General features: G+C 41.3%; 1 protein-coding gene across 1 annotated transcript in view; it reads right to left on the reverse strand.

Moving 5' to 3' along the window:
* Nucleotides 1-14029, reverse strand: part of ERCC6 (ERCC excision repair 6, chromatin remodeling factor) — an 80388-nt gene that overhangs the window by 13155 nt on the left and 53204 nt on the right. Inside the window, exons 9-11 of the mRNA XM_025466347.3 lie at nucleotides 8403-8573; nucleotides 7779-7955; nucleotides 3508-3624 (exon numbers count right to left, since the gene is read on the reverse strand). Coding sequence (XP_025322132.3) covers nucleotides 3508-3624; nucleotides 7779-7955; nucleotides 8403-8573 — 465 coding nt within the window. The remainder of the gene's footprint in view (nucleotides 1-3507; nucleotides 3625-7778; nucleotides 7956-8402; nucleotides 8574-14029) is intronic.

Below are 14029 nucleotides of genomic sequence, written 5' to 3' on the forward strand. Positions count from 1 at the left end.
TATCCCAATAGTCCCTGAAGACTGGTTTCCTTTTCACAACAAAGTTCAGGACCAGGTGCACAAGCCCTCCTCCATCGTAGCCTCTTAGCACTCACCACCCATGCCACTCACCCACACTTCACTTCAGCACATCTGACAGGGACCCTGCCCTCTCCTGACTTGCCCCCTTTCCTGGAGGTTGAAGCACAGGTTCCCAAGTTTACCTGACCTATCTGTGCCCAACTGTGTCTGTTACTCCATGCCAGAATGTTCCTTGACCTTCTGCCTCTCAATCCTCCTCTCTTTCATGTCCACTGCCATCACCTCATGGCTTGACCCTATTCCTTGGCTAGTCATAAACCCAAGATCTTATCCTTTAGCTATCCTTTTGCCACTCACTACATCTGCCTTGAGGACTTCCAAATGAAGAATGACTCAAACACCTGTCATCTCTGTTCCTTTATGCTAAGTGCTGCTGGAGAATATCACTCCTCTGGGCAGTGGCCTGCTCCTGGTCTCCAGGGGAATTTTCTATGTCCTCCTTGCTCAGTGCATGCTATAAACCCAGAATGGCTGTGACAACACTCCTCATTCTTCCCAAGCCACCCACGCACCTACTCACCTTCGTCTCTACCTCTACTTAAAAACAATCAAACGGGGACAGCTGGGTGTCTCAGTGGGTTAGATACCTGCCTTTGGCTCAGGTCATGATCCTGGGGTCCTGGGATCAGGCCGCAGGTACAGCTCCCTGCTCAGTGAGGAGTCTGCGTTTTTTTTTTCCCTCTCCCCTGACCCCCCCGCTCATGCACTCTCTCTCATACTGTCTCAAACAAATAAAAATCTTTAAAAACAAAGAGACAAAAATAAAAACAGAAACTGAAGCTATCAGTCATGATCCTCTAATTTTCACTCCGTAAAATTTATCCACTTTATCCACCTCACTTTGTTTCCCTTTATTTTCAAGGGAACATCTGACTCCCTGTTCTGGATCTAGGACAACCCTTGACTTTCATACCAGATCTGAAAACCCTCACTTCTTCCCCTCAACAGTGCTCCACCACCTTAGACTCTTCAAAAACTGATGGCGGAACTCCCTAAAAGGATTACATATAATTATCATCCCACATCCTTGGCTTTCAGCCTCTCCTGGTCCCAGCACAAGCCTGGAGGGCATGTCTGCTGAGAAAGTGCTATGGACAAGCTCAATAATGACTTCCTAGCAGCCAGCCACACTGAGCCCCTAGGCCTCATGATTCCACTTCCTCTACCCTACCACCTGCCTTTCTGCCTAGGCCTCCTGTCCTCCCAGCTAGCCCCTCCTGAAACCATATCCACAACACTGCAGCTTTTCTCTGCATGTTCTATGTATGCACCTTGGGCAACCTCATCCCTGCTCATAAGTTTCACACCTTCCCTGCTCAGAGGTCACAACTACATCCCCCCTACAACTCTCCTAAGAACCCAAGACCCATTTATAACTGCCTTTTGGGCAAACAGATGTGCCATGGGCACTTCAAATGAACCGAATAAAACACAACTATCTCTTCCATGCTCTGTCCTTTTAAAGCATCTGGCAGCAGATCCAACCCAGCATCTAAACAGGAAACCTGGGAAGCACCTGCCAGCCCCACTGCCCTCTGCAATTCAGGCTTACCCTCCCCTCCATGGACTCTGGAAGGACCAGCTAACTCATCCCTTTGTCTCTGTTATCCTTCCTCCCCCAATGCTTTCATATGCTGCTGGAGTAATCTTTTGAAAATATGAACCTGAGTATTTCTATCTCTTGATTTCTTAAATTTGTTTTAGTCTTTTAAATACAATGGCAAAAGAGAAAAGCCTTTCCTCTGTTAACCACAAGGTTAACTGAACTAATTATTCACCACATGCTTAGTGTCTGCAAATCACTGTTTCAGTTCTTACATAGCACTTTAAGGTGAGTAGGACAAAGTCCCACTCCCAAGCAGTTCTATCTAGTCAAGAGCCTAGTGGGATCTTACAACTTTTGTGTGTGGGTTTGCTGGGGGATGGGGTGGGTGGGTGCAGCAGGGTGGAGACCAAGGTAGAGGGAACATGACATGCTAATGGAAAAACAAGCGGCACATGTTTGGAAAACAGGAACTATTTCCAAGCCATTTACCTTGGCTGCTACATGGATTACAAAGAAGAGTCATTCTGGGACTCCATAGTGAAAATAAATTGGTGCAAATGAGCTAAATCAGGATTCTTGATGGGCAGAGGGATATGCAGGCAGGCCAGTAGAAAGATGAGCCTTGGAAAACTAATCCAGTAACACTGTGCAATACTGAATGGAGTGGAGAGTGCGAACGGCTGGGAAACCAGTCAGACACTGGCTGCGCTAATTTATGAGGATGTGGAGCAAAGAAATGAGAGCAGGAGTAAGGACAAATAAAACAGCACAATAAAAGATGAATCTGGAATCAGACATAGCAAGAGCACTGCAGCCCAAGACACTGATGGGAAAAGAAGACTGGTAAGGGGAATGTTAAGATCAAGGGTTTGGGGGTAGGGAGGTTGGGGACAGGGATACAAGCAGCCTTGGTGACACACCTCCAAGATCCTTTCTAGTCTCACCATTGAGAATCTACAATGTATTTACTTTTGAATGTTGCAAAGAGGGTGCAGTCATCAGTTGAGATAATAGAACACTAGGATAAGCTTTAAAAGGGTGTCCCTTTTACAGCTTAGGTTAGATGACATCACTCCTTGGCTCAGTATCTCCATGAAATGCCTCCTCACTCCCGGTAAAATCTGAAGTCTTCACCATGACCAGTAGGCCTTGGTGATCTAGCCGCCTTACTGACTTCTCCCTCCATGGGCTCTCATCCTTCTTCCTGCCCTCAGGCCACACTGCCTTCTCTGCTGGTCCTTAGAGGTACCAACAACCTTCCATTTCCATAGACCTGGAATACTCTTCTTCTGAAACCAACCATGATTCACTTCCTTTACCTTCTTTAGGCCTTTGCTCAAATGTCTGTTTATCAGAGAGACTTCTCATCATTCCTTATAAGAAGCCCACTTCCCCAAACCATGGCCCTACATGCCCACAGTCATCTCTTTATCAACTGATATATCCTCTTACCCTGCTCACTGATTCCTCCTCATATGTGTCTATGACTGTCTCTCCTCAAGAATGAATGTGAGATCCATGAGAGTAAGCAGTTGCACTGTTCACTACTATCTCCCATGAACATGACTGGTACCCAATTCATAACATGAATGAGTTGGAGGGTTTGAGGAAAATGGAGAAGTTCAAAAGTGCAGCTGCAGGGATCTCTGTGTTAATAAGAGAAAGATCAAAGCCTATAGACCAAGGAAGAGTCTTGCTGAGGGCAGATGCGACAGCAGGCTCACCTGCCACAGACAGGTATATATAGATATAAACCAGCTGCCCTATAGCACCAGCAACCACACCTGTTAGCCTCACCAATTCTGCATGTGAAAAGCACGTGTAAACAGACAGGTGCACCCATGCATTAGGATTGGTTTGATAATTCCTGGATTACAGACCTGTTCATTTTTATCTGGCAAAGAAAGGCTCATTTTGACATCTGACTTCATTCTCCGAAGCAGGTAGGGATTTATGGTATCTCGTAAGACACATGCACATTTATAAGCAGTTTTAACCTTTAATAAGAGAAAAGGGCAAACAATTACTTATGTTTGATAGATGCATTTGTTCTTACCTCTCAATTGATTCCAAGGTTTAAGACAATTTTTCTAATGACCTATGGTTATACAAAATTGGCTGGGAATAGTTAGAAAATGGTTTGGAAAAATAAGAATAGGTTCCATATACTCCAGATGGTGGTATCTTTCATAAGATATCATCAGTAGAAAAAAAAACTTATTAACCAAAATGTATAACAAAAGAACTGGTAATTTTGTGCCCTATTCCTCCTCCATACTTTGCTTTAATAACAATTATGATTATGATTATACTGTTAGACCCTAAAGTAGAGATTTCTTTGGTTCTCGACTACCCTCTAGGGAAAAAACGGCTTTCAAATAAATCTGTTTATAATCTTGCATTCTCCAAAAGCTACAAAGGAACTGCTGCACTGCAAGACTGCAGATCAAAAGCTAACTCTAGGGGAAAGCTGCAGCCATGGGAGCAACCAGATAATAAGCAGGGATTACTGCCCACTGGGGACTTGGGAGAGTAAGTTCAAGAAAAGCCCTATGATCCCAGAAATGAAAGGTCACTCTACCCTGAGATGGAGCATATGGTTCTGTAATGGAGCATAGCCACATGAGATGGGTATTAACTGTACGCAGAAAAACAAAGACCCATAGCTCAGGAAACACTCCCTATGCAATTCACTTAAAGGCAAACAAAGAATTCAATAAATTATTGATACTTAAAAAAATCTAAATAGGCTTAACAACCTAGTAAATTAGTATTTAATGGAACAAGAAAAATTCCAACCAAAATCTAAATTTAACAAAGTTAGCTGCAAAATGAATGACAATAAAAAGAGCTTGACCATAACAAACAGAGAAAACTCTATGTTAAGAAATTAACATAGTAAAAAACATTTTAAAATAAAAAACAGGATTTACTTGGAATAGCAAAGAGTAACAAGTTCAATTAATCAACAACTTTTAGTTACAGGTAACCTAATAAATGTATCATTCAGACAAAACTACCCTTAAGATGATGATCATATTATGGTTGTAATATAGAGATGAAAAATTTCAAAATTTAACAAGACCTTACAGTCCTACCAAAGAAGCAAGTACACTGTTTAAATTCTTCCTAAAAATATATACAGTATGTTAAGGGAAGTCTCTACATCTCCACCTCTACCCACATTTCTCTCCCCCAGAAGCACGAGTGAGCTGGACAATAATGCTGGAAAACCAGGGCTGGGGTGATGAGTGGCCTGGCTGCCCCTTCTGACACTCTCTCCTGTCTGTACCTCTCTGGATCCTTCTGCCACTCCTCCCTGTTCCTGGCCCACTGTGGTGAACTCACAGAGGTCAGAGCTCATAGTGGCTAGGGATGTGACACCCAATGCTCCTTCAGAGGAAGAACTAAAACTCTGAAAAGAGCTGGGGTTGGGACAGTAAGGAAGACTAAACACCACCTTCAGCCTTGATGTCCAGCCACATTCTCAGTCCCTTTCCTAGGCAATCCTGTGCTTCGGGCAATAAAGCTGACCCTCTATTTACTTCCCATCTGCCTCGTTATCTCTCTGTGAGTACACAAAAGGTGGGGACCCAACTGTATTCCTCTTAACTATCACTCCCAGCTCCCCAGGGCCATGGAAACCTAGCTGAGCATGCCTGTCCTTCCTTCCTATTCCTGACAAGGCAGAGTGATAACCACTCCCCAGTTGTCCCTGTTCCAGAGCCGAGTGACCTTAGGCCAGTCACCAAACCACTGAGTCTCAATAACCTTGAGCAAGAAATGGGGAGGTTCTCTTCACTTCTAAACCTTAAGCTTAACACGCAAAGCCAAGAAGCAGGCCACATTCTTGGCAGTTACAGTTCTTCTCCCTTACCCTCCCTCAGCCTCATGTAGTCATCTCTTCCCTAGGAAGTCTTTCCTGACTCCCACAAGCTCTGATATTGGATATCTCCCCTGATCATAGTCCTCATTTCCCTGTACTATGATCATCCCACTAGGGGAGGAATGCTATTCAAGGGAAGGTTCTGATTGCCAGCCACCTCTCATCATTTTAGCCCCAGCCTGACATAATAAATATCTGCTGACTGACTATCTTCTTGGGATTCAGTAACTTATGGCAACCATGGACTTAAACAAAAAAACAAATATAAAAACAAGAGCTCTGTTATAACCTACAAAGGGAAAATGGGTAAGTACACAGACTTCTGAAACAAGGATGTCAGTGAAGAAAGATAACATGTTTGTAAGGTCTCCAAGTCTCTCACTAAAAATGATTTTAATTCCAAAGGAAGGGGTCAACTTTGAAATCTGGTAAATACCACCATTTAGAAATTTGGTAAATACCACCTTACCCAAATAACCAGACACCACTAACTATTACCACCAAGGAAGGAGAGGCCGACAGCTTATGCCTCCAGATGTGAAGCACTGAGAAAGACAAGTCACAGAGCATGGAAGACAAATCCAAAGCGAGGCACATCCTACAAAGTAAGAGGCCTGTAGTTTGGGAAGATCTGAAAGTCGTGAAAGGCAAAGCAAGAATATAGGAACTGCTGCAGATTAAAGGAGGACTAAAGAGACAGGGCAACTACCAGAACTCCTGGCAAACATGAATGCCTAGAGACTAGACCTTGGTGCTCAACTTCTTCCTGATTTGGATGTTTCTATGTGGTCAGGTAGGGTAATATCCTTGTTCTTAGGAAAGAACAAGGATACACACCGAAGGGCTGGGAGGAAAGGGACAGAATGTCTATAACCTGCTCTCCAATGATGCCCGAAAAACAGTCTAAATCTGTGTGCACATGCAAAGAATGAGGAAAGAAGAGGGAGGGAAGGGAAGATAAAGCCAATGCAGCAAATGTCAGCAAAGGCTAACACCTGGTGAATCTAGGGAAGAGTATGGGAGTTCTTTTTCTAATTCGTACAACTTTCTGTTAAGGTAAAACTAGTTCAAAATAAAAATTTCTCCAAGACTGGTATAAATGAAGGACAGTGGGAATTCAGTGGAGGAAGAGGCTTATATAAAAGTTAGTTACAAATCATTCTACCTCAAAATGTAAAAGCTTTTAAAATGCTTTTTGATAATCCCCTAATTTTAAAATTCTTTCATTAAATATTTGTAAACATGGAAATGTTTCTCTTGGTGGATGGCTTTATTTCTGACTTGGTCATGACCTGGCGGGCACAGGCCCTGCCTGGGGGCTATGCCCCTCACCAAGGCTGAGGCCTGCTTCCAAATGCCACAAACTGCCCTCAGGTCAGCCTCCTGATGTTCCTGTCTGTGACACAACTGCTTTCTGCCAGTCACCCAGGTCTAAAACCTCAGGACTCAGCTCTAACAAGCTCACCACTTCCACCCCACTTCCTTTATCTTATCAGCCCCCACATCTTGTTTGTTCTGCCAAAAAAGACCCCACTTGGAACTTTTTCTCTCTATCCTCTTTCTCAGAGCCACTACCCAAGTCTGGGTCCAGGTCTTCATCACCCTCACCCCTAACAATTCCTGCAGGTGTCTCAAAGCCAGCCTCTATCCCATCACCACCTGCAGCCTGAGTGACCCTCCGAGAGTAACCCTCTTCCAGCCTCCTGCTCAGCTGCCTTAGAGCCTCTGCCTCCCTTTCAAGGCCCCTGTTTCTGGCATCTGTACCTTCCCTGCTACCCTACAAGCATCTCTAGTGTAATCAGGCATGTTTCTTCACTGCCCGTGGCCACACAACATGGCTATGTTCACACTGCTGCCCTAATCTAGAATGCCCCGCTCTTCTTGACCTGTTTTCCCAGAATCAGGTGAAGGGACACAAGTGTTGCATTAAGTCCTCTCTGAACAACTCCATCTTCCCTAGCTTCTCCTTTTCTAAGTTTTTATACAATCTTTTAAGATTCACTAAATTATATAGTGTCCAGAACTGATTTATTCTTGTTTCATAATTTCTGACTGCTTTTGAATGCTACACATGATTTTTTTAAAACTCATCTGGAAAAATATGAGCTGTCCAGCAAAAATAATTTTGTGACATTGGGCAAATACCAGTTTACAAGTTTGGCAATTTCCTTTATATTATAAATGACCTGGCTACAAAGTATAGTATTTAGTAGGAACACTTTAAATATTAAAATGCCTAAAAGTGTTACCTGCCTAATACTTTACCTGTACTGGGGAGGCATTTGAATATCCCCCCATGGTGATGGGGACCGAGAACTGCTCCATGAACACGGGCAATGTGCCTAATTTTCCTGGGAAGATGAAGTCAAAGAGCGACCACAGCTCCCGGAGGTTATTTTGCATTGGTGAGCCAGACAAGATGATGCGATGAGGGGTACGGAACTATTTGGAGGAAAGAAAACACTTTTTTTTATTAAATTCACTTTTCAAGAGATGATCGCCATCCTTAACCCAAAATATTCCCATGCAATCTTGTTATTTAACACTTTTACATGTTGTTTTAGTCATCTCCAAAATGTAGACATTTTACATAGAAAAGACAAATAGGGAAGGATTTTTCTTGTTCAAACTGAATACTAGGATTCAGAGTTGGATTTGGTTACATTCTAACAATTGATCTCTAGAGAGACAGTCAGTAATGTGAACAATCAGAATTTGTAAAACCATGATTATGTACAAGAGTAAAGAACTTTCTGCATTAAGGCAAAACCTGCATTTCAAATTCCTTATGCAAAGGCACAAGAATCAGTAAATGTGTTACTAAAAGCAGAGTTTATTCTCAAGTATCATTTTCCACGTGGAAATCTCCCTTGTTATAAAAGGCCATACCTGTTTGCAAGCAAGGGTGACAGCAGCATTTGGATTTCGAATTTTGTGTCCCTCGTCCAAGATCACATAGTGCCAGTCATGCCTGCTAATGTCATCTTGCATCAGCCGAATGTAAGAGTAAGAAGTGATCAAAATGCCATGACAATGAGCAATATCTCGAATTAGTTTCTCCTAAAATCATGATAAAATAGTAAAGCCAGTTTTAAAGAAGTTCATTTAAATGAACTAAATGAGCAGAATTCTTTAAACGGCAATCTTTCAATGATGTAATCTAATGCATTTTTAAGATACGTATACAAACATAATACATAAAATTACAATTCTACACTATCAGCACTGGAAGCTCACTTTATGTTTCATTAATCTGTAACTGGTAAACACGGACTACAGTATCTACTATTAAAGGCAGGGGGAACCTCAAAAGAAAACCAGAAAAAGTTATAATATGTAAACACTTATCCAATATTTATCTTTCTAAAATAACCTCTGTGTCAATTCTTGTTAAACTTAAAATAACAAGATATATGGGAAGTGATTTTTTTTTTTTTTTTTTTTAGATTTTTATTTATTTATTCATGAATCACACACAGAGTCAGAGACATAGAGGGAGAAGCAGGCTCCCTGTTTGGAACTCGAGCCTGGGTCTCCAGGACCACGCCCTGGGCTGAAGGCGGCACTAAACCACTGAGCCACGGGGGCTGCCTGGGAAGTGATTATTTTTAAACCAGAAAAGAAATGAGAGAAAAGCCAGGGAGACAAGAAAGACAAATCTGGGCACTCTATCGATGTGGCACTCTATCTATTAGGCACTCTCCTAATTCCAAGAGGAGAGAATAGAAAAAGATATAAAAGCAATTTTTTTTTTTTAAAGACAGAAAAAAGTTCTGAGGAGAAACAAGAGTGTATAGAGCAAAATGTAATGGAGTGTCAGGCAGAAACACTGAAAAGACACCAAGCCCTAGGCATATACCTACTAGAATTCCCAAAGTAAAGAAAATGCTGCAGCTTCTAGTCAGAACAAAACAGAAGAAGAAAAGATTCCCTTCCGAGGAAAAAGACTCCAGACGAGTTGGACATCTCTTCTATTACACTAAAATTGTCAGAAAGCAAAGAGAGAATCTTTCCATAATTCTAGGGAAAAAGCTTTGACCCTGGAGTTCTACACTGATCCAAACCAGCAATCATGCTTGAGAGAAAAAATAAATTCCACCTCCAGACAGGCAAAAAACAGAAAATAAACCAGCAAGAGATAGGCTAGGTACAGTACAGGGGTGTGGTCACTTAAAGAACACCATCCTTTTCCAAGGGCAGAAGAAAGTGTGTCTGGAACACAAAGCATGCTGCAGAACAGTAGACAGCAGAGCTCCCTGACTCAGAATGCTCATCACAGAGCACTCCCAGTAGCTCCCTGAAAAAGGACAGAGGTCCTTCTCACTGAGGAGGAAACTGTAATAATATACCAGGTCACAGAGCTGGTAAGGGATGGAGTCATGATCTGAATGTAGACAGGTAGCCAACTCCAAAGCTAGTCTTAACTAAATATTAGGCATCACTGCCTCATACTTAACAGTGAAAGAAAAAAGAAATTAAGGGAAAATTACATGTAATATGTACATAAGTTCTTAAAATAAATTATAGGTATCCTCTGCTTTTCCAAAGTTCAGTTAGGCCACTTCACTTTTACGGGAAGACCCACATTAGTATTTTTTTTTGCCAATCAAAAGAAAGCCAAAGAAGATTTACTTTTTTATGAAGGTAAAAGCAAAAATAGCGTTCAGTCTTTGTTTCGAAGAGAGCCATTACAGAGGCAGCACCCCCCCAGCATGAGAGTGGTGCCACCAAGCTTCTTCCCCAGGAACTACACTTGGCATCTGGGCAGCAAGCACTGCAGCTTTGAACTGGGTCTGTGAAGCATCTGCGCATTATCCTGATTTATTTTGTGCATGTTAACAAGATGTGCCCTAAGGTATCAGAAAAGCCTAAGAGAGATTATTATTTGGGTCTAGGAATGCTAAAAAACTTTTCCATATAAATTAACAGTAAGTACTTCTTTACTTGAAGCCATTTCAGTGTATGAAAGGTTTTATAGGAATGCTCTACTTTTGGATAGCAGGGAAACCTGTATTAAAACAGCAAGCAAATATTAAAACATTGTTTTAAATATTAATTAAACCATTAAGAATAAATCTAAAATATAAAAACAGATATACTTTTTAAGTGTCACTATAATTCCTGTTTAGTTTAACAAAACCTAGAGCAAGAACAGGAGAAAATAAAAGTGTACTTTTATTAAATCCCGCCCTGTCCAAGGGTAGAAAAGAGCACAGGTGACAGATACTGTCCACTTGCTTTATTTATTTATTTATTTATTTATTTATTCATTCATTCATTCATTCATTCATTCACGAGAGTCACAGAGAAAGAGAGGCAGAGACACAGGCAGAGGGACAAGCAGGTTCCATGCAGAGAGCCTGATGTGGGACTTGATCCTGGGTCTCCGGATCACACCCTGGGCCAAAGGCGGCGCTAAACTGCTGAGCCACTGAGGCTGTCCATGTTCGCTTTTTTAAAAACCAGAAAAAGAAAATGTGAACAACCCTGTGAAAGAGAAACAGGATGGATGACATTTGTGAAAGACAAGCCTGTCTACTGATCCATAGCTGCTACTTCAACGTAAATACGAGACAAGAAATAGACTGTAAAAAAAAAAAAAAAAAAAAAGAGAGACTGTAGTATTATCAAAACCACTCTAGGGGAAAAAAGTAATAGAAAAATACAAAAAAAATCAAGAAAAGAGAAAATACAATAAACAGAAAATATGAGAGCTGGTTTCAGACTAAATGTACCAAGAGTCTCCACAATGATAGTGGGTTATTAGCAGCGTAACTTTCCAGTGGGTACACATGGCCAGACTCTTGGATCCAAACAAGACTGGCACTGAAAGGTGTAAATATGGGAATTAACCCAAGAAATGCGAACAGAAACAGGGCAGGACTAGAAATACAAATATCAGACAAGAGGAACTGAAGAGAAGAAAAGAGGAATATTTTATATATTAAATGAGATAACAGACACAGGAGGAGAAGCCATGCACCTTTACCTACCAACAAGCCCTGCAACAAACCAGGGGCGCAGAGCCCTCAGAGCTGTGCTAAGAAGCAAGACATCTACCGCCTGCCAGAGTGTGACAAACCAGTACAGAGAAAATAAGATTAAGGAAAACAAAAGGTCAAAAATTAAGATACAAATGGATGTGAGCACCACCATCCATGAGCTCCTTTTTTAATAGCTATCAGCAAAGTTTCACAGAGAATACTCATTCTTTACACACCACTGAGGCTAAAATCAAACTGAGTGATCAGTAAATGCAAACTGCTAAAAAAGGAAAATGAGAGAATAAGATAAAAACAAAATTTAGTGGACCATAAAAAAAAAAAAAACCACAAAGCTGGTAGAACTGAAAAAGCAAAAAACAAACCACCTCACTGCAAAAACCAAACCAAACACACAAACCTCTGTAAGCACAGAATCAGACATACAGCATGAGAATGTCAAAAAGAGCACAACCCAGATGTAGACAATACACAAATGTATATTCTCACAACTACCACCAGTGAGCCAAAAGCCTGAACATTTGGACAGAGGACAACTGTTAAAAAAATAAAGCACCAAAATGAACCCAAGAAAAATGAGACAAACTTATCAGACCAATTACTAAAGAATCAGACCAATTACTAAAGAAGATGGTATGCTCTTCTCACCAAAAGCCAACCAGACCCAAAGGGTTTCCTGAGCAATATAGGAATCCATTCTATTGTTTAAACTATTCGAAAATGCAGGAAAAGACAGGATGTATTTCACTTCATGACTATAAGGCTAGCAAAACCCTGTTTTCCAAAGTAACAGACGCAACACACTTACACATGTACTCCCTACTAGAGACCCATTACTAATAAAACCTAGCCATATATTATATCAACCTAATAAGGCTCATCACAGGAATATAAGAATAGCAAAATATCAGGAAACCTAATGCAATAATTCATATAATCATAATTATACAAATTTTATAAAATTCAACATCTTCAAAAGTGATTTTAATATGTTAATAAACTAGGATTGGAATATTTAATTCAACAGAGTATAAAAGGGTATGACAAGAGCCAAAAAAATTTTGAAAGAGAAGAACGAAGAGAGAAAAAAGACTTTCTCATGTCATACTACACTCAAAACTTCCAAGTTCATAAAACTGCTTTAGAGAACAACTATAGTACCTGGCAGGTATTAAAGGTTCAATGGAAGAGCTGTATTATTATTATTATGACTACTACTTCGCCATCCTCCTAGTCAGTTTTTAATATCTGCACTGTACTACACTGAGGAGCATACCTGATTAACCATTTCCCAACTCTGTACTTTATGGTGAATGCAGAGTAAAAACCTCAGGGCTCCCAGCTTTACAAACATATGTAGGTTTCTCCTGGGACTCCCTTCCCTCTGCTTCACCCTGACTACACTGTTACTCTACCACCACCAGCCCTGCCACAGCTACTAGTGCCCAAGAAGAAAAGCAAGTTGTCTCAAGATGCACTGCTCCACCTTGAACGCCTCATCCTGCAGGTCCCGTGACTTTCAGAAGCCAGAGCTGATGCTAATAGCTCCTCTGCATCTAAGTTTTCCATGGAGCCCGTGGACAGGCAGCCACCACAACTCTACCTTATTTTCTCCTCCAGGAACACAGTGGTTATTAGAAGACCCGAGAGGGCAGCAGACCAAAACCAAGAATGTCCGAGCCGAACTGTCCTCTAGGCCTGGAGCTCTATGCATGCACAGAGAGAAGAGGGGGATGAAAACAACTACAAATGCTTGGGGCTTCAAAACCAGCAGAGGTCAAATTACCATCCACATGTATAAAATGTCTACGGGGTGATAGCCAAGCCCTGCAAATGTAGGTCCACCTGCTCAGGACCCTGGAACTCCTGTAACTGCTGGATGTACAGACTCGCCATTGGCCATTCCCTGAAACCCCCCAAAGAATGCCATCCTGACCTGGATTCTGGATGTCACTTCACCACAGCTGAACAAACGAGATGCCAAACCTCACAAATACACACCACTGGCGCCAAATTCAACTTCTTTTCCATGTTTAAGGACTGAAGTTTACTTGGAAAATTCTGTAATGTTGAACCATTTCTACCATATTCAGACAGATGGAAGATGATGAATAAGAATCAAAAAGATACTTTTATAAGACTAAGAATTTTTTTTCAAGCATCTCTATTGAAAATTAACTTCCACTTAACAGCCACTGGGCAAAAACACCGTCTAAGACTTTGTTTTCACCTGATTCAATCTCAGAATTCTGTAACTGCCTAGACTAGTTTCAATAATGGTGAATTGTTGATTATGGACATCTCTATCCAAATACTTAAGACAAATCATCTCGGGCGGTTTCAAATTAAAAGCTTGTAAAATATGTAACCTCTCCTAGTTTTTGCAATTAATAGGGTACATCTGCAATTAGCCTGACTTACTGAATGCAGTGCTGTTGTCATTAAAAGATGTCTGTGAAAGTGCTGCTGTTATTATGGGGGCTCAGGAGACCAATCCCTCCTAGAGGGCAAACA

Source organism: Canis lupus, chromosome 28, assembly GCF_003254725.2.
Source record: "Canis lupus dingo isolate Sandy chromosome 28, ASM325472v2, whole genome shotgun sequence".
NCBI lineage: Eukaryota > Metazoa > Chordata > Mammalia > Carnivora > Canidae > Canis > Canis lupus.